Below are 24,350 nucleotides of genomic sequence, written 5' to 3'. Positions count from 1 at the left end.
GTACAGGTTTACTGGATGTTCTTCATGGCCAAGGCAGGCCAGGCATCGTGAGGTACGCAATGCACAGGGATTTTGCTTAAGCTTTAGAATCAGGCAATATTTGCTCCTACGTTATGGTTGTGTGTTATGCATGCTCAGTCGTTCAGTCCTGTCTGACTCTTTGAGACCCATGGACTATAGCGGGCCAGGCTCCTCTGACCATGGGATTCTCCAGGCAAGAATACTGGAGTGGGTTGCCATTTCCTCCGCTGGGGGATCTTCCCAACCCAAGGTCTCCTGTGTCTCCTGCATTGACAGGCGGATTCTTTACCACTGCCACTTTGAAAGGCCTTATTTTATGGTTGGCGAAACCCAAAATTGGAGTAAATAATGTACCCAAGGCTAAATGGCTAAAAACAATGGTAAAGCTGTGCATTGGACTCCGTTCTGTCTGAGTCGCAAAACCCTACCCTGTGTTTCCAGGACAGTGGGGAGCATGCGGTGGTCCCGTCAGGGCCAGCCTCGCAGAATGTTGGATGAATGTGAGGCTGGCCACCAGCAGAAGGAGCTTTGCAGCTGCCGTTAGAGTGTCCTGGGAGGGGATCCATGGAGGTGACCGTGTGAACCTCAAGGGCAGAACCTAAAGGTGAAAGGAACCGTGCTGGCCTCCGGACAGACATTCCACCCCATGTGGAAAGCTTGACTGAAGCTTGTCTAACAGGCGGTCATCCTACCCGCTGTTTCTGGACAATCTCGGGGTCGATTCCCTGGTTTGGCACATGGCTTCGATCTTAGTTGCGGCATGTGGGATCTGGTTCATTGACCGGGGATCAAACCCGGTCCCTCTGCACTGAAGCATGGGGTCTTAGCCACTGGACCATCAGGGAGGTCCCTCTTCTAATCTTAACTAGTTATTTGAACTGCCTTCTGTGCAAGAAAAAGTGGGATTCTGTCATTTTTCCATTTTGCTGTCAGTTCAAATTCCCTTTAAAAAGGGATGCGCAGCGGAAGGCTTGGAGGGGTCCATGGCGGGCAAAGGGCTCGGCAGGACGTCCCTGTGTTTGCCCAGAAGGAAGGGGCGAGGTTGAAGGAGCTCCTCGTGATGTCCAGCAACCCACAGCCTTCTCTCCCTTCCTGCCCAACCTACCACGGAGTTGGGTATTTATTTTTTGAATTCTGGCCAAAATAAATAAATAAATGTCCGACCAGAGGTTGGTCCCCAGCTTAACCCTGGCGGAGGAGGTGGGGGGCAGGCGGCCGGGCGCTGAATGTGGTGACTCCCGGGGTTCCGGCATGGAGCGCTGCCCTCTCTCGAGTCAGCGCTAGCAGGCCGGCCGGCGTGGGCTGCCTTTGGTGGGTGCGAAGGGCCCCGCAGACCCCAGGAAACCATCTGTTTGGCAAATGGAGGAGAACAAACTTGGGAACAGCGACTTTTTCTTTTTAAGCTTCTCCGAGGCATGTAACAATGGCAAATAATAATGAAGTTTCTCGGTTGGCCCAGGGCCCCTGCATGGAAATGGGCGAGGGTATTGATTACGGCAACGGCTTTTTAAAGAGCTGGTTGTGTTTGCCCTCACGCCTCATAAGCAGGCAGCCTCTTTTCTGCCTTCATACTTACTGGATTGTCGATGGCAACGCACACAAATATTGCTTTCTCTGGGTAAATATTAGGCTTATGATTGGATGGGGAGGCCGTGGAGTGAGCCTGTCAAATGGACGGGTCAGGTCGGGGCGGAGGGGAGCCATCCGTGTGGTCACGGCCAAACCTGGCCAGGCTCCGGGCCCTTCCCTCCAGCGCCCCAACCCATGGGTCCTCACTGTCCGCTTTCCTGCAGTGAAGGCCGTGGGGGTCATCATCCCTGTTGTAGGCAGAAAGTGATGGATGGTAACCCTGGAATGTCTCTGTTCTACTGTGGGATGTGCTTTTTTTTTTTTTTTTTAATGAAATACTGATTTTACTTATTTTTTCCTTGCATTCTTTTTCATCTCTTTCTTTTTTAAAATGAAATTTTATTGGAGTATATTTGCTTTACAATGTTGTTAATGTCTACTGTATAGCAGAGTAAATCAGCCTATGTATGTGTGTATATATATATATATATGTGCATGTGTGTGTATATATATGCGTGTGTGTGTATATATATATGCGTGTGTGTGTATATATATACCCTCCTTTTTTTTTAAAGATTTTTTTTGACATGCACCATTTTTAAAGCCTCTTATTGAATCCGCTACAATATTATTTCTATTTTATGTTCTGTTATTTTGGCCATGAGGCGTGTGGGATCTTGGCTCCCTGACTGGGGATCAAACCTGCAAAGCGAAAGTCTTAGCCCCACTGGACCACCAGGAAGCCCCTGTCCCCTCCTTTCTGGATTTCCTTCCCATCGAGGTCGCCGCAGAGCACTGAGAGTGCAGCAGGTTCTCGTTGGTTCCCCAGACCGTACACGGCATCCGCAGTGTATGTAAGTTACATGTCGGTCCCAACCTCCCAACTCCTCCTACCCCTGCTTTCCCCGCTTGATGTCCAGACATCTGATCTCTATATCTTTGTCTCTACCAGGACATGCCTTTTATACGCTCACTTAGGTCTGAGTCATTGAGATTTTGTTTCGACTATACCAGTCCATTTCTTCCCCCTTCCCTGTCATTTCCGCAGCTGAGACAGTCCCAGTAATAGTATTCTGTGTAATATTCAATGATAATGGTGTTGATGAAAATCACACCTAATGTTAACTGAGGGCTTATTGCATGCCAGGTGGCCTGCTAAACTCGTGGAAATGTCTTTATTCTCGTTCTGGAAGGAAGCTCAAGCCCCCATAGGCTGGAGGCAGAACTTGGATCTGTGTGTCCCTGAGTCGGAATGTCATCTCCTTTTTGCAAACCACAGCTGCCCTGCAGGTAAAATCTTCTGTCTCAAATGGCTTCACTGGAGGTTTGCAGCACCCTCACTGCCCCGTCTTCTCTGTTGTTGCTGTTCTTCTGGCTTCTCTTTAAAGAAGCTGTAAACCCACTTTGTGCTTGGTTATACTGGGGTGAGGGAGCCCACGCAGGGGGCTCCTCACAGCAGTCCCCCTCTGGTGCCGGGGGGCCTCCCTCCTGGGGATGGGAGAGTCTGACCCGCAGGTCCGGGTCCGCACGCTCTGCCCCGGCCAGGGACTGCTGAGAGCTGCTCGGAACCGTGGCCCATCTGCTCCCTGCTCCTCTCAGAGCCAAACTTCCTCCAAGAGCTGTTGATCACAGGAGCTGATGGTGGTCTCACTCTCGTGACTTTTATGTCTGCTCTCCATCTGGATAGAAAATCGGAGAAAACACATTCTCAGGAGGGGTTTGGGAATAAAGGGCGAGATTTTCATTAAAATCGGGGGCATCGTGCCATTTTCTCTGGGAGGCAGAGCTGAACAACCCACCCAGAACTCTTCTTGCCCCCTGAGAAATAAACTGGTTTTCAGAGAGAGACAGTGACAGTGTGTGTGTGTGTGAGTGAGTGAGTGTGTGTGTGTAAGGGATGGTGTATACACAACTTGATTATTTTTGCAGGCAGTTTCTAGAGGTAACTGGCGACTAAAAATCTCATTTTCACTCCAATTCTCGACCATTCCCAAATCTGTGCTAAGAGGTGGCCGTGGAAATCGAGCCCTTGCTCTGTGTTTTATCTGCTCCCTCCTCCCTCCTCCCCTTGGGTGAGCAAGGACTGGTCAGAAACGGGGCGGGAGCAAACCAGAGGCCGGGGTGATCCCTAGGCAGGATAACCAGCCTTTCAGTTGTATCACCCAGCAGTGCAGGGCAGGTACTTCAGATGGTCAGCCCGGGTCCTGCATGCTGGGGAGGTGGGCAGAGATGCTGGCGCTGAGCATCTCACTTTGTGGCGATGGATGGTACCTGGGGAAGCGCCCAGTGGGCGGGGCTCTGAGGATGCCGGGTTCCTGGAGCTGAGCCTGCTGGAGTCGGTTCAGGAGAAACAAGTTCCCGTTGGGTCCCTACTTTGCTTTGGATGGGAGGCTTCCTCTCCCCTTTTTCATACAGTTCATGGGGTTCTCAAGGCAAGAATGCAGAAGTGGTTTGCCATTGCCTTCTCCAGTGGAAGTGTGAACTGTGGTGTTGGAGAAAACTCTTGAGAGTCCCTTCTGCACGGAGATCAAACCAGTCCATCCTAAAGGAAATCAGTCCTGAATATTCATTGGAAGAACTGATGCTGAAGCTGAAACTCCAATACTTTGACCACCTGATGCGAAGAACTGGCTCATCTGAAAAGACCCTGATGCTGGGAAAGATTGAGGGCAGGAGGAGAAGGGGACGATAGAGGATGAGATTGTTGGATGGCATCACTGACTCAACAGATATGGGTTTGGGTGGACTCCGGGAGTTGGTGATGGACAGGGAGGCCTGGTGTGCTGCGATTCATGGGGTCACAAAGAGTCGGACATGACTGAGCTTCCTCTCCCTGCCTGGGGAGGTTAGAAGCCCTGCGTGAACCCAGGACTCACAGTCCTTCGACAGCTCCTCCCTGCCCCCGGATCGCCGTTCTCTCAGCTCTTGCCCTGGTCGCCTTTTGAACAGGCTTAGAACAAGAGTCTTCCAGGGCAGATCGTGCTGTATCACAGCTGACTTCCTTCTCATCAGCGAGGGCGCCCTCAGCAAGATGTCAAAGCTGGGTTTCTCGCCTCGATGTTCAGCTGATGGGGGTCGTGATCCACTTTGTCTCATTAATGCCTCTCTTCCCTGCCCGTCTGGCAGCTCGACAGCACATATGCTGAGAATTTTCTGTGTTTCAGGCTTAAAAGGGAAATCCTGTCTTAGTGCAACGCAGTTGAGTCCTGGATTCGGTGGCTGCCGGCACGGCGCTCCGTCCCCTGCCATAAGCGCCTGTTTCTCAGCAGACTTAAAGCTGAGAAAGCGGAGGTCAGGACAAGCAGAGGGCTGCCTGGAAGGCGGGGCCTCTGTGGACGTCACGTGGCCCTTGGCTCCGCCCACCCACCTGCACCCACAGGCCAGGGGAGGCCCCTGGCGGAGGCGGGTGGGCTGCAGTCAGGACGGCCGAGGGACCGACCAGACAGCCCTTGGGTCATTTGCCTCCTGTAACCTTGAGCTCCGCCAGCCGCTCTTCAGACTCTCCCCCTCTTCCCTCCACGCAACTGTCCTGGTCAGAGAGCGGACACAGAGTATCCAGCAGCCAGTTTGCAGGGACGGGTCCACACTGTCCCCTGCACGGACCTGTCCGTGTTCACCTTAACGGGACATCCTTCTAAATCCAGTACCAGGCACCTTCCCTTCCTTCCCCCCACCCCGCACCCCTCCCCCATAGTTCCCGGCGTTTCCTGGGCAACAGCTCGTTTTCCAGGTAGGCATTTGCGTCTCCTACCTAATCCCAATATTGCTTCCAGGTTCCTCCCTCCACCCACCCCAAGACCGGAGTACACAAATCTTTTGTCTTCGTTCCTGAGCCTGGGGCAAGCGGGGGGATGTGTCAGGTGAGAAAAGGGATGAGGCCAACGGAGGAGGAGAATGGAGAAGGAGGGTGGGGGAGCGGGCTTTGGACCATCTCAGTGATTCAGCGGGAGGCAGCGGTACCGAACCGCTGCACGCGAAGACCGGGGCAGGCAGAGGCGAGTGCTCACCTTAGCTCTGCGGCCCAGGCGCCGGGATCCAGTTAACCCCGGATATTAACCTCGCTTCTTGGCCTCGCACTTCCTGGCAATGACCGTCTCTCCAGCCGGCTCTCTTGTTGATCTGAGGCTGGTTTGCTGGCCTCCTGCCTCCACTCAGAAGCTTATGGCATGAATGGCCTCCTGTACTGTTCAACCTGCGGCTACCTCGTGATGGAGAAAGGCAATCAGTACCTCCTGCCTGTCTGTGTTTTTCTTGCGAAAGGCTTTTTCCCCTATGTCAGAACTTGCCTAGTTCCGGGTGGGGTGCTTGTGACTTCTCTCTCCTAAATCAGTCCGCCTCTCTCAGTGGACACATCAATCCTTTGGCCTGCTTCCCAGGAGGGCACTCTGATTCGGAGGCCGGTTTGAGGATTTATGCCATGACTTGTTCGTATTTGAGTCTTTCAGATAACAGGGACACACACACACACATGCTTGTATACGCCCATTCATCTTGGCAGGTGCTTTCTCTATAGTAAAAAGGTATAGTATCTAACTATAGTGTGTCTGACTCTGCCACCCTATGGACTGTAGCCTGCCAGGCTCCTCTGATCATGGGATTCTCCAGGCAAGAATACTGGCATGGGGTGCGATGCCCTCTTCAAAGGGATCTTTCTGACCCCGGGATCAAACCCATGTCTCTTGCGTCTCCTGCATCGGCAGGCAGGTTCTTTACCACCAGCGCCACCTGGGAAGCCCATCTATTTGTAGCAGACCCATGAATATCTAGATACATATCACCTTGTTCACATCTTTCATGTGTGGCTCTTTCCCGGCTTCCCTGCGTGGTGGGGAAGAAGTTGTCATCTACAGATCACCCTCTGGGGAGAAGCGCCCTTGCCCGAAAGAGCCTGGGCTGGTTGTGTGGGTGTCCTGTTTTTCTCTGTTCAGTCTCTGCCTTGAAGCCGGGGAATCCATCTTCAGAAGAGCAGGGCATTCTTCCTCTTGAGAACCCAGTGGGTGTGACGTTCCCACAAGGAGCCTCTACTGCTACCTGCTACCCTCCGCTGTGAGAAGTCCCAGCCTGTGCCCCCACCATCAGACGCCCGTGAGGATCTGGAGTGACTGTCCCGTTGCCCTCTGCTGGTCTTGGCATCTGTTGGGCTTGTCTTCCTGGTCCACCTGGGATGCGGTCCCACCTTGAAGCCAAGGACCTTTCTTCCCAAGACGCACCGTCTCAGTAGCTCAGACAGTTAGGGTCAGGGGAGGAGGAGTGGTTGGTGGGACTGTCCCTTCTGGAGGGTGACGACTGATGTCTTTGTCTGGAACTAGAGATTTGTGGGGCTTCCCAGATGGCTCAGTGGGTCAAGAACCTACCTGCCAATGCAGGAGACTCGGATTTGATCCCTGAGTCGGGAAGGTCCCCTACAGGAGAAAAATGGCAACCCACTCCAGTATTCCTGCCTGGAGGATCCCATGGACAGAGGAGCCTGGCAGGCTACAGCCTGAGGGGTTGAAAAGAATCGGACACGACTGAGCACAAGCAGATTTGTAGATTTACGGGAGGTGGGGTGCAGAGCAGGCCTTAGGGACTGTCCAGTCCGAGTCCCCTGGTTCCATTAGCAAGAATTGAAATGTTAATAACAGAGCTTCCTGTCTGTCCCAGTTTCATGGCTCCTGGGGGGCGGGGATCGCACCCCTGCCTCTCCCTGCGTCTTGCTTTCCTTGCCCATACTGGCTTCCTTTCACCCACCCAGCCTCTTTTCCTGTGCTTTTATCCCTCATGGCATCTTTCCACCCTTTCTTTCCTCCAGTTCGTGTTGATATCTCTCTCCTCCTGCTTCCATCCTGGTGCCCAAGCATCACCCCAAGACCTCTGACACCTCTGACATGGTGACAGGCTCAACTTCTCTATTTCCTTTTTAATAAGATGAGGATCCTCATGACCTTGTTGATAATAGTCTTAAGCCCATGTCCTGGCATTTGAGAAGGGTTTTACTTGCTTCATTTATGTCCTTACATCCCCCTGGAGGCCGTCCACTCCCAGCGGTGAGATGGCTGGTGGTCATTAGGAGTCAGCCGTGACCCGGAGCTCATCCAGGGACCAAACATGGCCTCATCAGCCCCGTGTTTATGCTTCGGGCCAGTCTGTTCCCATCAGACTAATCACCACCTCGGCACTGGCCGGGGATGGCCGGGCACCTGTCCCGGTTTGTCGCTTGGCACTTTCAATCCACTTAGCCCAAAGGTCAGCGCTGCAGGAAGCTGACTTGCCTGAGCCCTCTCCTGAGACAGGCTCAGATGCCCTCGGGAAGCACCGTGCAAGGAAAACCTCTAAGAGGCACCGCTGCCTGGCCTACCTTTGGACTTCGGGGGCTGTAGGAGCTTTTGTCTTTGTGTAGACGTCTTTGTGGGACCCCTTCCCCCACCAAACGAGCTTCCCTGGTGGCTCAGAGGGTAAAGAATCTGCCTGCAATGCAGGTGACCTGGGTTTGATCCCTAGGTTGGGAAGATCCCCTAGAGAAGGAAATGGCAACCCACTCCAGTGTTCTTGCCTGGAGAATCCCATGGACAGAAGAGCCTGGCGGGTTATAGCCCATAGGGTCACAAAGAGTTGGACACGACTGAGTGACTTTCACATTACCCCCTATGAAATATATATATATATATATATTTTATAGCTATGTTGGTGTAAACATGAATATAATCTAGTCTGGATTCATTATTTTGTCTCATTATTATTCATTTGTTTCTTCTTATTTTATAATAAAACACTTTGAGGGACCCCCTAGAAGGGTGTTTGGGGCACTGCACTTCCTATACCTAATGGCTCGGTTGGCCCTGTGTGTGCGTACGTGCTAAGTCACTTCGGTCTTTTCTGACTCTGTGCAAGTCTAGGGACTGTAGCCTGCCAGGCTCCTCTGTCTGTGGGATCCTCCAGGCAAGAATGCTGGAGTGGGTTGCCCTGGCCTCCTCCAGGGGATCCTCCTGACTCGGGGATCCAACCCACATCTCTTATGTCTCCTGCGTCTGCCGGCAGGCTCTTTACCTGGGAAGCCCCCAGTTGGCCTCGTGGCCTCTGTAGATCTCTTCCTCACGGTGGCTGAGCCGAAGTCTCTGCCTGGCAGAACTTCTGGGATGTGTTGCCACCTTGCCGAGGTTTATTGATGAGACAGAAGACGCTAGATTTGTTCTATGAGGTTGGGCTTTGATTTGGAGAGTTGGTGTTATAAGGAGTTGGTAGGACAGTACATCTTGTCCATATGTATGGCTTCTGATTTAGTCACCAAAGAGACATTTAGACTCTAGAAAGCTCAGGGTGATGGGGAGATTAAGGAGAGAGTTTTATACGACCAGGACTGTGATCAGGGGAACCCCGAGACGGCCCCTAAGAGTTGCGCCCCCAAGTGTGCATGCCATGGAATCCCCTCCCCTCAGTGGGGTGTCACTCTCGTTGGACTACAGCTCAGGTGACCTAACGGTTGACTTTGAGCTCATCAATCGGGAGAGTGTCCTGGTGGGCCTGACCTAATCAGGTGAGTCCTTAAGCCAGAGCCTGGGCCTTTCTTGAAATCAGAAGGCTATGAAGCGAGACAGCGTCCCCTGCTGGCCTTGAAGAAGCCAACAGCTGTGCAGCAAATTGCCGGTGGCGGGGACTGCGTGGCAAGGACCTCAGGGTGGTGTCTGGTTGCTGGGAGGAGTCCCCAGTACCACGGTCCTTGGGAATGTGGGAACCTCGGTCCTTCATCTGCAAGAAACTGGGTTCCGCCAACAACCCGTGCACTTGGACGAGAGCCTCAGATGGGTCCTCAGCCCCAGCCGGCCGTGATCTCGATGTCCTCCGGGTGAGACGCTGAGCAGCGGACCCAGTCGAACCCCTTCCTGGGTCCTTGAACCATGGAAACGGAGAGATAAGAGATGAGTGTTGCCTGCAGCCCTGAATTTGTGGTAATTGGCCGTGTGGCAGCTGAGATGCCACGCGGGCCTGCTGTGTCTCAGCTTGGCAGTTTGCTCTAAGACTGCGGCTTGGAAGAGAGAGAAAGGGGAAGATGCTGGCCCCCGCGTACCCACAGCAGGAAGCAGGAAAAGCGTTCTTTAGAAGCAAGCTGCTTCATTCCCTTCTCAGCTGCCAGACCCTTATCAACTCCAGATCAGTTGAATAATTAATTCTGCTCCAAGCAGAGTGATACTTTGGATAAAGCCCCATTAAAAAAAAAACAAAAAAAACACTAAAACCCTCAAACGTATTCTTCAAAGCCACAGTTTCTCCTTTGAAGTGGTTTGTCTGCCATTTATTTGCTGTTTCTTCAGAGCAAAAGTGCACAAGGATTTCCACTCTCGTCCAGAGTCTTCCCCTCCCCACTCCACCCTCCTTGGAGTCACTAACTGGCCCCTGATTCTGCCTTTTCCAGCTGGCTTCATTTGGACTGCGTACCCCGGACAACAGGTCCATTTAGGAAGCCGTGTGTCTCAGCCTTGGAGGCAGCGATTGTCAGGAAGCAGAGAGACTGTTTCCAGAAATGGTTTGAGGTTTCAGATCCTGGTGGCCCAGGCCCCGTGGGGACAGGACGCTGCTGAGAAGGCTGCTGGCCGTGTGAGCAGGGGCCGAGGCTGGGGGACGGACGGAGGCCTCGGCTGTGAGAGTGAGGGAGGGACGATGCTGTGGAGTCCTCCCCGCGCCCCAGGGCCCCGCCGACATCCTGCCCACCCCACCCTACCCCCGGCCTGGGGGACCGCAGGCAAAGTCATGTTTTACTTGGAATGGTTCAGGACACAAACACTGAAACCTCCCTGACATCTCAGGACTGCTGCCGCTCTTTCTCTCCTGGCCTGTTGGAGTGAGTGCTTCTCACTCCGATTCCCTGGATGCATGTCTGATGGGTCGGGGCCCCCAGCGTGGCGCTGAGGGCACCTCTGTCCCTTCTGATGACCAATCCCTCTCTGACTTACTTTTCATGTTCGGTCGTCTTCAACAGGGGCTACCCAGGTGGCTCAGTGATAAAGAATCCGTCTGCCAAGCAGATGATGCAGGCTCGATCCCTGGTTTGGGAAGATTCCTTGGAAAAGGAAATGGCACCCCGCTCCAGTATTCTTGCCTGGGAAATCCACAGACAGAGGAGCCTGGAGGGTGACAGTCCAGGGGGTCGCAAAGAGTCAGACACGACGGAGCGACTAAAGAACAACAGCAGCAGCATTCGTTTGCTGGGGCTGCCCTCACAGAGCGCCACGGGCGGATGGCTTAGACAACAGACGCTTACTGCCTCTCAGTTCTGGAAGCTGGAAGGCCAAGAGCAAGGTGACGGCAGCGTCAGCTCCTCCTAAAAGTGATGATTGGGCTTCCCTGGTGCTCAGCTGATAATGAATCTGCCTGCAATGTGGGAGACCTGGATTTGATCCCTGGGTTTGACCCCTGGAGAAGGGAAAGGCTTTATTTTTCTGGGCTCCAAAACCACTGCAGATGGTGACTGCAGCCATGAAATTAAAAGACATTTATTCCTTGGAAGGAAAGTTATGACCAACCTAGACAGCATATTAAAAAGCAGAGACATTACTTTGTCAACAAAGGTCCGTCTAGTCAAGGCTATGGTTTTTCAAGTAGTCATGTATGGCTATGAGAGTTGAACTATAAAGAAAGCTGAGCACCGAAGAATTGATGCTTTTGAACTGTGGTGTTGGAGAAGACTCTTGAGAGTCCCTTGGACTGTAAGGAGATCCAACCAGTTCATCCTAAAGGAGATCAGCCCTGGGTGTTCATTGGAAGGACTGATTTGAAGCTGAAATTCCAATACTTTGGCCACCTGATGCAAAGAGCTGACTCATTTGAAAAGACCCTGATGCTGAGAAAGATTGAGGGCAGGAGGAGAAGGGGACAACACAGGATGAGATGGTTGGATGGCATCACCAACTCAACGGACATGGGTTTGGGTGGACTCCGGGAGTTGGTGATGGACAGGGAGGCCTGGTGTGCTGTGGTTCATGGGGTCGCAAAGAGTCAGACATGACTGAGTGACTGAACTGAACTGAACCCACTCCAGTATTCTGACCTGGAGAATTCCATGGACTGTATAGAGCCAGACACGACTGAGCAACTTTCAAAAGAAAAGAAAAAGTGACGAGGGAATGGTCTGTTCCAGGCCCCCCTCCTTGATTTGTGGAAGCTTTCTTATCTTTGTGTCTTCACACCGTACTCTCTCCATGCATGTTTGTGTTCAGATTTCCTCTTCTCATAAGAACACCCAGTCATATTATTAGATTCTATCCTAATGACTGCATTTTAATTACCTCTTTAGGACTTCTACCTTGGCAGTCCATTGGTTAAGACTCCACACTTCCATTGCAGGGGGCGTGGGTTCAATCCCTGGTCAGGGAACTGAGATTCCACATACCGTGTGGAAGAGCCAAAAGAAAATGTTAAAGAGCCCATCTTCAAACAGAATCTTATTCAGATGGACCAGGGCTTAGGTTTTCAACATATGAATTTTAGCAGCAGGGTTGGGGGGGGTGGTGCAACAGTTCAACCATAGTAGGGGTAGTGATGCTATCTGTCTACATCACAAAAAGTTCTTGAGGTTTGAGAGTGATAATACAAGAAAGGGCAGTTGACAGACAAGAGGGTTTGTACAAATATTGGGGTCCACACCAAGAATGTTTCTTTCCAGCCCCCTCTGTCTCTGCCTCCGCCCCTCCGTCTCTGTCTCCGCCCCCTCTGTCTCTGCCTCCGCCCCTCCGTCTCTGTCTCCGCCCGCTCCGTCTCTGTCTCCGCCCCCTCCGTCTCTGTCTCCGCCCACTCCGTCTGTGCCTCTGCCCACCCGCCTCTGCCTCCGCCCACTCCATCTCCGTCTCCGCCCACTCCATTGTTGCCTCCGCCTGTCTCCGCCCACAACGTCTTCTCTGCCTCCGCCCACTCCATCTCTGTCTCCGCCCACTCTTTGTCTCCTCCCACCCATCATTGCCTCCGCCCACTGCATCTTCTCTGTCTCCACTCACTCTGCATCCGGTGCTGTATTGGCTTAGTACTTCGGTTGCTCACCAGAATCTTATGGGCATAGGCCTCTTGAGTCATCAGTCCACCCTGTGGATCGTGACTTTCTGACAGATGCTCTTTCCCTCTCTCCTTCCTAGACCCAAGAAAAGATCATTTTATGATTTTATGGTTGTCAGAGCTATAAATATTGGTGAAGCCTGATATTCATTTTTTGTTTTTTTTTCTCAGTGGTGCTCTGATAAAGATGTCTTTTAGAGCAATGGTAATAGACTACTTTTTCCTATATATATAATTTTGTTATTGTTATTTATAGTTATATAACAAAGGAAGGGTTGGGTCTGATAGAATAATTACCTTCTTGGTTTTCATAATCTCCAGCTGGTGTGACTACAAGGGGAGAAACACACAATATGTTCTACTGATTCATTTTTTTTTAAATCGTTACTGTTTATTATGTTTTTTTCAAGGTGATCAACAGACCTGTATTTGTGAAAGTGATAGATACTCTGAGGCCAAGATGCCCCATCCAATTTTTTTAGTTTTTTCCCCAGATAAAATGTGATGCTATTACAGCATATGGAGAGCTGTTTTGCTGGATGTTCTGAGTGTGGGGAACAGAAGAGAAATGCTCTGAGCACTGATCTCTGAAATTTCATCTGCTGAGTTTTATTAAGTTCTGTGTGCGGCCAAATTGGTGTGGGAAATACAGGTTTAAACAAAAGCATTTCTTTGCTCTGGGCCTCAGAGGCTTTATCCATGTATGCACGGACGTTCTCAGAGTTCCCACATCTGTGGAATCCTTCCTCTTGGAGCTCTCAGTGAACAGGCAGCTCTGGGAAATGCCCTCGCAGGACAAAAGGGGTCATTCAGGAGCTTCTCGTCCACACACAGATGTGTGTGTGGTGTCTCGGTCAACACGTTCCTTTGGCTAGAGGCGGCCCGAAGAGTCGTGACTGCACTTCCACCAATTCCCGTGATTTTGTCCATGGAGAAACCATTGCGAGGTCACTGTGGGCTATTGAGCTCTCAGCGTTGGCCACGTGAAGGCAGACGCTGCTCTGTGTATGTTTGATGTTTATTTGCTTGTTTGGCTGCACGAGGTGTTAGTTGTGGCACGCGGAGCTTCAGTTGGGGCACGAGGCACATGAGCTCTTCGTTTGGCACGCAGGATCTTTACTTGCGGCATGCGGGATCTAGTTCCTCCAGCAGGGATCAAACCCAGGTTCCCCGCATTGGGCGTGTGGAGTCTTATCCCCTGGACCACGAGGGACGTCCCAGACATGACTGTACTGTATTCTGAATGACAGTTGATAAGGAGGGAGGCCTCGAGGAGGGGAATCCATTGTTTCACCCTGTAGGCTGTGTTTTCCCCCTTTGACTCAACATGCGTTTTCATTTAAAAGGAAATAAGTCTCACACAGTCCCAGTGTTGGTTCAAGGTGTTTCTACTGTCCCGTTAGTAGGAGTGCAGTAGTGTCCATCTCTCCCTCATGTCTGACTCTTTGCAACCCCATGGAGCCGCCAGGCTCCTCCGTCCATGGGATTCTCCAGGCAAGAATACTACAGTTTGCCATTTCCTTCTCCAGGGGCCCTTCCTGACCCGGGGATTGAGCCTGGGTCTCCTGCATTGCAGGCAGATTTTTTTTTTTTTTTTTTTTTTAACCATCTGAGCCACCAGGGAAGCCCTGTGAGAGACACATTTACCAGCCTTACTATGCCAGAGCGTAGGTATACACTAGTCTCATGCTTTTCGGCTCTTGCAGAGTCATGAAACCAAAACGTGTCAGTTCACATCAAAAAAAGGAAACTGATCAAACAAACGTCAACAGCATATTTGTGATGGTGGCAGACAAGGTTTTGCTAAAAATAAGCCACCGATTCCAAGAGCCAGGGGTTCCAACTGCAGTGATCAGCTGCCTGGGCCTCTGGCAGGTCTGTCCCGGTAACACTGCTGGAAGGAGGCGGTTTTTGCTAGGCTGCTCTGGGACTTCCTGGAAACTTCCCGCATGTACACAGGGCTCCATGACGGAGTCTGGCTGAGCTTGGCCCAGAGTCTCACCCTCTGTTTATTGAGCTCACCCTCGACAGTTAGCCCTCAACAGTGAGACCAGTACTGCCTGGTACTCACTCTACCATCAACACAAAGGCAGACAGAAGCCATGACCCCCGGCCTTAGGATTTGGCTATAAAGAGACCACCCTGGTGATTCAGACAGTTGGTATTATTCAGTTCAGTCAGTTCAGTCGCTCAGTCGCGTCCGACTCTTTACGACCCCATGGACTGCAGCATGCCAGGCCTCCCTGTCCATCACCAACTCCTGGAGTTTACTCAGACTCATGTCCACTGAGTTGGTGATGCCATCCAACTATCTTCTCCTCTATCGTCCCCTTCTCCCCTTGCCTTCCATCTTTGCCAGCATCAGGGTCTTTTCAAATGAGTCAGCTCTTCACATCAGGTGGCCAAAGATTGGAGTTTCAGCTTCAACATCAGTCCTTCCAATGAACACCCAGGACTGATCTCCTTTGCAATGGACTGGTTGGATCTCCTTCAGTCCAAGGGACTTGCAAGAGTCTTCTCCAACATCACAGTTCAAAAGTATCAATTCTTCAGTGCTCAGCTTTCTTTATAGTCCAACTCTCATATCCATACATGACTACTGAAATAACCATAGCCTCGACTAAATGGACTTTTGTTGACAAAGTCATGTCTCTGCTTTTTAATATGCTGTCTAAGTTGGTCATAACTTTCTTCCCAAGGAGTAAATGTCTTTTAATTTCATGGCTGCAGTCACCATCTGCATTGATTTTAGAGCCCCCAAAAGTAAAGTCTGTCACTGTTTCCACTGTTTTCCCATCTATTTGCTATGAAATGATGGGACCAGATGCCATGATCTTCGTGCTCTGAATGTTGAGTTTTAAGCTAACTTTTTCATTCTCCTCTTTGACTTTCATCAAGAGGCTCTTTTAGTTCTTCTTTACTTTCTGCCATAAGGGTGGTGTCATCTGCATATCTGAGGTTATTGATATTTCTCCCGGCAACCTTGATTCCAGTTTGTGCTTCATCCAGCCCAGCGTTTCTCATGATGTACTCTACATATAAGTTAAATAAGCAGGGTGACAATATACAACTTTGATGTACTCCTTTTCCTATTTGGAACCAATCTGTTGTTCCATGTCCAGTTCTAACTGTTGCTTCCTGACCTGTATACAGGTCAAGAAGGCAGGTCAGTGGTCTGGTATTCCCATCTCTTTAAGAATTTTCCACTTGTTGTTGTCCACACAGTCAAAGGCTTTGGCATAGTCAATAAAGCAGAAGTAGGTGTTTCTCTGGAACTCTCTTGCTTTTTTGATGATCCAACAGATGTTGACAACTTGATCGCTGGTTCCTCTGCCTTTTCCAAATCCAGCTTGAACATCTGGAAGTTCACGGTTCACGTACTGTTGAAGCCTGGCTTGGAGAATTTTGAGCATTACTTTATTAGCGTGTGAGATGATTAGTTTTTCTTTATGGTTTAAATGAAAATACAAAATAAAAAAGTTTTTTATGGAGAACTTTCAGATCTCTGCGAATGTGTCCCTGGGTCCCCATTGGAGAAGCATTCTTTTAGGAGAATGAAGCTGAGTTTGTGAGTGTCACCCGTGGGTCGAGCAGGCTGCGTTTTGTCTGTCTGTGCCTAGTGCTGTGGTTGTTTGCAGAAGTGGCCACGAATCCTCTCCTTCTTGTCATCCATACTATGACAGTGTGACCCTGGGTCCCCCCTCTCCCCCAGAAGGTACAGTTGGCTTCTCCATCCTTCCCATCTGGATGACCATTGACCTACTGTGGTACCAGATGTGATGCAAGCAGAGACTTGACTCTCACTTGGCATTGGGTGTTTCCTTCTCTTGCTGCCCCGGAAACCTGAGTTTGCCACGTGAATGAGCCCAGTCTCGCTTACTGGAGGATGACAGCTACATGGAGAAGAATCTAGGTTTCTCAGCCAAGAGCTAGCCAGCTCCTGGGCACCAGCCTGCACCATCCTCGACCATCCAACCCCTAGGTGAGCCAAGGTTCGACCACAGATGGTGCACAAGTGAGTCTAGGTGATGTTAGCTGAGCCGGGGTAGATGAGTGGCGGTGCCCGGTTGACTGTATCCTAATGAGCAATAATAATAAATTTATGTTCTAAGTCACTAAGTTTTGGGTTATTTTATTGCTAACAATAAGTGTCTGATACACATTTGTTTTCCCCTAGAAGAGAAATCTTGTCTTTGAGCAGACTTCTCAAGGGATCTGATATTCTCCAAAATGATAACATAAGTCAGAAAATGTTGCCTGGAAAGATCAGCTGGGGGCTCTCAAACTGTTGAGAAGGCAGAAAAGGCTCAGCATGGATTTTCTCGTATATTTTAATGACTCCTAGGATTAAGTCTCAGTTAATCACTGAGGGTTAGAAAGAAAATGCTTCCATGGACCTCGATATTTGCCTTCATTGAGATTTATATTATTGTTTTGAGGAAAAGTTGTATTTCGAGTTACAAGAATAAGCATAATGGTTTAGAAAACTCTTCCTGGTGCCCTCGCTCTGTGAACCACGCTAGTGGGAGACCTGACTGTTTGCAACACAGCTCAGAGCTGCTTACGTGGAACCATGATTGAGGAGCTATCTTTGCAGACTCTCAGAGAGCTGTATCTTTGCAGAGAGAACTGTGTGGTGCTTTAGAATCTATTTTACGTGATTAAATAGGCTTGATTATGAATAGTAATTTGGTATCAGAAATAGGAGAAGGTTCGGTCTCTACAAAGATCGCTTGAGCAATATAGCATGCTTACGTTGCTTTAAATACAGCTAGAATTCCGTAGTTAACTTCGCGTTTGGGAAGCTTCAGGCTGAGGTCAAAAAGACAGAACATAAAACAGAAGCGAGATTTTAACAAATTCAATAAAGACTTGAAAAATGGTCCACATCAAAAAAAAAATCTTATTAAAGAAGAAAAACTCTTTGATACATTTAAACCTTTTCCTTCCATCTCTGCACTAATCCCCTTGTCTTTCTTTCTCAAAGCCTAGATGTTTTGTGTTCACTCAAATTTTTTTTGCCTTCTCTGTTATATAGCTTCTCCTCTCTCCTCTTGGAGATTTTGTGGTATCACTCAGTCTGGTAGATTCTATGAGTTCTTGGTCCCTGGACATTGTTCTGGCCCTGCCAAGAGGGGCCCAGGTTAAAAAATATCATGGTTTGAGACAGCCAGGGAAACTGAGAGCTACTGTGCAGTTGTGCAGATGTGATGAGAGAAACATGAGTGGGATGTCAAGGGAGTGAAGAGAGGGAGGTTGTATTTAATCCAGACTAGACTGAGTTTATCCAGGAAGACTTCCTAGAGGAGGGAGCTCAGGCTTCTTCAGCCAGGATTTTTTAAAGGCATCAAAGGCGATGCCTTAGAAACTTGAAAACTTGCCTCACTTGCACAGGCCTAGATGTCATGCCTTTATTTTAGGGGAAAGGAGGGGAGCTGGGTTGGGTGCAGTCCTAGCGCTCTCAGGCAAAGTGTTCTATGCTTCCAACACAGTGGAGTCCAAGGAGTTCGGATTGCCGTTCTCCTCGTCTTTGGCTGTGACCCAGGATCCCTCAGCATGTGGGCGAAAAAGGCAGGGGAGACTGCAGCCACTTGTCCCCCCCGCCGCCCCGTGTCCCTGTGTGCCGTGAGGCCCGCATGGCCGCGCCGGCCTCCCCGGGAGAGAAGGTCATCTATTATGTAAGAATCATCCATATTCCAACTGGTAATCAGGGCTAGCATTTGGGTTTTTTTTTTTTCCATTATGTGGAATAATTTCAGCTCGTCTTATGAGTGTCATTATTATTGCGATGTCTCAGTAATAGAAACAGCATCCATTACTTTACCTCACCCTGTGTGTCTGGGTTAAGCGGGGATGTGGAGCCAGCAGCTGGGACAAAGTCAGCTGGGGCTCCAGGCCCCTTCCCCGGGATCCATGCACCTGGGTCCCCAGGGGATGCGGCTTCTTCAGGGCTGCGACCCGCTGGCGGGGGGTACCAATTAATCCTGCAACCTTTCCCCCCGCTTTTCATCAGGATGTTCTGAGCCACTGACAAACCGCAATTAAAGAGACTGCACCCCATGGGGCGGGGGGATGTGCCAAGATATCCCAGAGACCCCTCTCCTCCTCCCCTCCGCCCTGGCCTGAACTGACGCGACAGCGGGTGTGTGTGCAGGTTTGGTGAAAGTCAAGCCCATGGGTGATCATCAGAGGTCGGTCTGCTTTGCCTCTGCCCCCGACTCCCCGCCCCGCCCTGCCCCCGGCTGTTAACAGCAAGGATGCATCCCAGCGGGGACGAACCAGAGGCAGAACTCAGGGAAGGATGCTCGTGGGATGCAGGGCAGACTCACCCAGCCGTTGCCCTGAGTTTTAGGGGCTTCAGGTCCCTCGGGGCTTCGGTACCTCATGGCATTTCTCCGCTTGTGCTTTGCCCGTGAGGCTTCCGTTGCCTTGGCTGACTCCATCCTCAGACACCTACATCCTGTCGGATTGCTCTCCAGGCTCTTGAGTCCGTTTGTGGCTCGTTTCTTTGAGGCTCTAGAAACACTGAGTGGCCGGCAGTTGTCTTCCCGTGACCTGGGAGGGCCAACCCTGATGAGCATCTGGATTTTATTTCTGCAAGGAGGCACGCATGTTACGTGTTGAAGACTTTTTTTTTTTTTTTTTTCCACATAAAGCACATTGCAGGACCACTTTGTTCCCTCCCTCCACCTCATTTTGTTTCCTGCTCCTTTTTACCCATCCTGTCTCTCCACTCTCTCTCTTTTCCTTCTGGAAATTGCTAGACTTTTCCAGCTCCTGCCTCTGGAGGGCACGACCTTTCCAGAGCAGGTGGAAGTTGCTGTGTTTCTTCTGAGCCAGGGATTTGTTGCAACCATTAACAATAATAATAACAATAGTGGTCACCAGAGGACAATGATCTCCAGTTCCGTGGCCCTTGACAGGTGTTGCCTGGTACCTCCCTGCTCTCTGTACCAAGCTGGGTTTGGAGGGTTGGGTGGGGAGTGGGGAGCGGGGGGAGGAAGCCCTGGATGGGGTGGGAGGGGGAGGCAGGAGGAGAGGTAGCTTGGGACAGAGACCGTGTTTAGCTGCCTTGGCATTTGGGAGCTGCAAGGGAACCCAGCAACCCCAGAGCTGTCCTGCGTCCCAGGAGCCCCACTGAAACCGTCAGGGGGAGGGCTGTGACTCGCTGCCCCGCCGACGGGCAGCCAGGCCGGTCGTCAGGGCCGCCGTGGAAGGTTGAGAACGGCTTGCCTTGCTCAGATGTTTGCCCTGGAAGGGATCAGCCCTCACCTTGCCTCTACCAGGGGCTGCAAGGATTGCGTGAGGTAGCGTGGATGGAAAAGTTCTGCAGAGATTTAAAAAAAAAAAGAAGAAGCCTCAGAAGTGAAAGACAGCGATGATATCAAGTTTAAAGCCGGGTGTGCCGCCATCAGCAAAGAGGCTGCAGAGCAGGAATTTCTTCCCGGGGCACTTGGTGGCCCTCCCACTGCCCTCCCACCAGCACAGGTGGAAGCTGTGTTTATTTAAGGGTCCAGTTAAAAAAAAATGCCGCACCCCTCCACTGCAGTGTCCGAGAGCCCCACAGGGGCTTCCTGACTCTCCCTTAATGTCAAGGGTGTTATGATAAAGCCACCAAGGCACAGCGGGTGTCTCTTGCCAGACTGTTCCTTGAAATTCCAAGGGGTGTGTTTCTTCGTGGGAGGGTTGGGGAGGGTGGAACCTAGAGTGAAAGTTGCTCAGTCGTGTCTGACTCTTTGCGACCCCCTGGACTGTAGCCCACCAGGCTCCTCTGTCCGTGGAATTCTCCAGGCTGGAATACCAGAGTGGGTTGCCGTTTCCTTCTCCAAATCAGCGGTGGAGAGAGGAGGGTGGAACCTCGAAGGGAGGCTTAAAGGAGCCCCAGGAGGCCGGCCGGTGCGTGGGTCCGGGGATGCTCAGGGACACTGGACCGCAGAAGCTGTCCCCCCCCATCACCTGGGGGTGCCTCCTGCAGCTCCCCGCACAGTCTGCCCCGCCCTTCCCAAGGCCACCGGTGGGGCCCAGTGCCCAGGAGTGGGGTGAATGCAAGTGAGATCCGCTAGGGTTTTGTTCAGCTTTTGTTTTTGTCTCAGTACACCCCACCCCCAGCACCGGAAAAAAGTAAAAACAACCAGCGGAATGTAGCTGATAAAATGGTGATGTGGTGGGGGAGGGGAGGGGTGATTTGCCTCCTTGCCTGAGACCCCATCTTCGGGCTTCTTCCGTTCCATTAGGGTCTTTGCTCAAATGCCGCCTGCTCGGAGAGCCCTCCCTCAGCCCTGCGTCTGGAGAAGCCCTCCCGCTTTGCGCTTCGTGATGAGGTGCTGGAAGAAAGCGTGACATAGGGCCCGAGCCAAGTACTTACAACAGTTGGACTGTGTTACTATGGTGGTGATTTATTTCTCTGATCAACATTATCCCAACCAGCCCTCGGTTTTATAGTGTGTTGTGAGTTTATTGTCTGTGTCTGGAAGGACAGGGGACTTGGCTCTTTTGAATCGCCAGGACCTAGACTGGTTCTGGTATGCAGTTAATACTTAATAAAAACTTGCCAGATAGCTGAAGGCAGGCAGGCTTCCTGGAGGAAGCAGCAAAATTCTTATCTTGACAGTAAAGAGGGCCTGTGCGTTCTCAGCACGACCAGCAATAAAGGGAGGTCGCGAGCGTTCTCAGCCTTCTCCAGGGGAGTGTCTCAGCTTCAACACTGCTGGCCTTTGCCCGGATCACTCTCTGTGGTGGGGGCCGCCCTGTGTTGCTGGGTGTTCAGCGGCATCCCTGGCTTCTCCCCAGTAGATGCCCGCACCCCCTCTCCCCCACCCCACACACAAAGCGCCCGCTGCCAAATGTCCCCTGGGGAGCAGAGTCACCCCAGCTGAAAGCCACTGTTCTCAGTTAAAACCAGGGTCTCTCCCGGCTGCACCTGACCGATCGCCGCCCACTCCCCATCAAAGCAACAGCCCCCAGTGGATGAAGGAGGCCGCATCTCTGCTGGAATGAAGTGGTTCCCTTTCCACATCCTTCCCCCACTTCTGCCTCAATCACATTGTAAAAAGAAGCGAGACAAAGGAAGAAACACCAGCTGAGGCACACGCTTTCCAGGGGAAACTCGTCTTATGGCCGTGGTAGTGCCTCAGATGTCAGCGGGAGACGTAGGATGAGAAATAATTGAAGCTTGTGAACAAAGAGCTGCGACTGCGTGGCCCTCGGCACGTGGCACGGACGCCAGCTGTCGCTGGGGGCGGGGCGGGGCGGGGCCAGCCGCTCCAAGGCCCCTCTGTCCCCAGGGATCGTCCATCTGCCGCGCCCTCAGCCTTGACCCCTCAGCGGGATGCTCTCTTGATGCCCCTCCCGGCGACATCGCAGATGAGAGCCCGCTGGCCCTACGATTCTCCGGGGGAACCTAAGAACTTCAACGAGGGCAGCTGACTCAGCGCCACGAGGCTTTTTTTCCTTCCATGTTAAGACAAGTTTAAAGGAGGTGTCAGCATCTTTATTAAAGTGCACAATAAGGGAACTCTATTCCATATCCTATGATAAACCATAATGGAAAAGAATATGAAAAAGTGTGTATATATGTATAACTGAGTCGCTTTGCTGTACAAGAGAAATTAACATTGTAAATCAACTCTGCTTCAGTTTAAAAGAGTGCCTTATGAAGGGCATTGTAAATAAATGATTAGGACAATAGAGATATATTGGAGAAGTCAGAGGATGTGAGAGGAAGGCTTTATGTTTCACTTTTTACCTTTAGTTGGACAGAAATAATGAAGTTAAATACCTGAATCATTTCTCTTTCTGATCCCTGATGAGCAAGAAGGTGTGTATGTGTGTATTTATGCAAGATACAGCTAGGCATCACTTTTGTGAGATTCCCCTCTGAAACTTACCCCAGAAAACAGGTTTAGTATTTGCTTATAAATAGATGCATTCCTTGATTGGATGGTTAAGCCTTCTCCTTTCCCCTATGAGGTCACACATTTTATTTATTTATTTATTTAATCCAGTAAGTTGGCTATTTTTATTATTTTTTCTTTTTAACAGCTTTATTGATGTTCACCCAAAGTGTACCATTATGTTTAGTACATTGCATCGTTATTTTAAAATTATGGTATAATATATACATAACATTAAATCTGCCATTTTAACCATTTAAAATGTATAACTCAGCGGCATTAATTGCATTCACAGTGCTGTGTAGTCATCACCACCATCCATCTCCAGAACTTCACCCCAAACAGGAACCCTGTAACCATTTAGCAGTAACTCCCCCTTCCTTCTTCCCAGCCCCTGAAAGTGAAAAAGTGAAAGTGTTAGTCGCTCAGTCATGTCCAGCTCTTTGTGACCCTTTGGACTGTAGCTCGCCAGGCTCCTTTGTTCATGGATTCTCCAGGCAAGAATACTGGAGTGGGTTGCCCTTCCCTTCTCCAGGGGATCTTCCTGACCCAGGGATCAAACCCAGGACTCCTGCATTGCAGGCAGATTCTTTACCACCTGAGCCCCCAGGGAAGCACTGGTAAGCTCTAGTTTCTGTCTCTGATTTTGCCTGTTCTAGGCATTTCATGTAAGTGGGATTATACAGTACTTGTCATTTTGAGGGACACACGTTTTAAATGGAAACTTCCATTTGTTTGGAACTATTTTGCCTGGTCTTCAGAAAATATCTGCTGTTTCCGTGCCATTGAGATGATTCTGTTCACCTTGCCTTAGGGTTCTAGGGGTCCCATCGATGTCTTTGGAAGACAGACTCACAGCCCCACTGTAGATTCACTTGTTTGCTCCTCACTGAACTGTAAGCTCCAGAAGAGCTAGAATTTGGTAGTTTACCAAGTATCCAGAAAGTTGACAGTCAATAAATGTTTGTTCAGTAAACAGTGGGGATCAAAATCAAGACTTTGCGCAGCTAATGCAAAGAAGAGTCAAAATAACTGGTGATGGACAAAGCAGAAGATGACGTGATTTAAGGCCAGCTGGGCATAACCTCAGATGTGCTGTGTCCTCCAGGACTCTCACTTTCCTCCTTTCGAGACGCTTCTGTTTGCCTCTCATCCTCGTTTGATGTGATGAGAAACCGGAAGACGCTGAATTCCTGAATTCCTGACTTTGGTTCCTGTACTGAGGCCGCCCCTGGGTGGACCTGCCATCCAGGCTTCTTTCGACGGTTCAGGAACTGAGTCCCTTCTGCCCTCTGCCCTGCAGTGAGAGGAGAGGGAGGTTTTGGTGTTTGACCTGCTCTTGCCCAGTGTGTGTTTTTCCCGTTGCTGGGATCAGCACGGTCGCCTCCAATCCCAATGGTTGTCATCCCCAAAGTTCTGCAGCCAGAGAGCTTGTGACCTTGCTCACGACTCCTCCCGACCTGACAGCTGGGTCTGGCCCAGGCAGCCCGTGCTCTCGGTGGATACGAGCAGGTTGCCTGGGTCCCCAGGAGCTGGAGGGACTGGGGGATGAAGGCAGAGGAGGTGCTATAGTGATGCCCTGCTTCTCGTTTCAGGGTGCAGCGGAAGACCCGCAGACAGCCCTGGCACTGAACTTGGACCCTGCGCTGACGAAGAAGTCCGACACGGAGGGTGCCAGGATGCTCTTCCCCGAGAGCGAACTTTCCATCCGGATAGGTAGAGCTGGGCTTCTTTCAGGCAAGCTCCCTGCTGCAGACCGCGGGCAGAGTCAGACAGGAGAGACCGGAGCCAGGGCGGGAGGGGTGGCCGGGACGTGCCAGCTGCTCCGTCCTGTCTTTGCCAGGCGCC

The 24,350-nt window shown here is 50.9% G+C and overlaps 1 protein-coding gene across 2 annotated transcripts in view; it reads left to right on the top strand.

Moving 5' to 3' along the window:
* SLC39A11 (solute carrier family 39 member 11) overlaps nucleotides 1–24,350 on the top strand; it is a 277,378-nt gene that overhangs the window by 80,297 nt on the left and 172,731 nt on the right. The window contains exon 5 of one of the 2 annotated variants that reach the window (XM_065909066.1): nucleotides 24,098–24,218. In XM_065909066.1, the coding sequence (XP_065765138.1) occupies nucleotides 24,098–24,218 (121 nt within the window). Of the gene's footprint in view, nucleotides 1–24,097; nucleotides 24,240–24,350 lie in introns of both variants that reach the window. The other variant, XM_065909065.1, reaches the window with a different exon arrangement.

This window comes from Muntiacus reevesi, chromosome 18, assembly GCF_963930625.1.
Source record: "Muntiacus reevesi chromosome 18, mMunRee1.1, whole genome shotgun sequence".
NCBI lineage: Eukaryota > Metazoa > Chordata > Mammalia > Artiodactyla > Cervidae > Muntiacus > Muntiacus reevesi.
The sequence above is the reverse complement of the archived record's forward strand: the minus strand, read 5'-3'. Positions and strand labels throughout refer to the sequence as shown.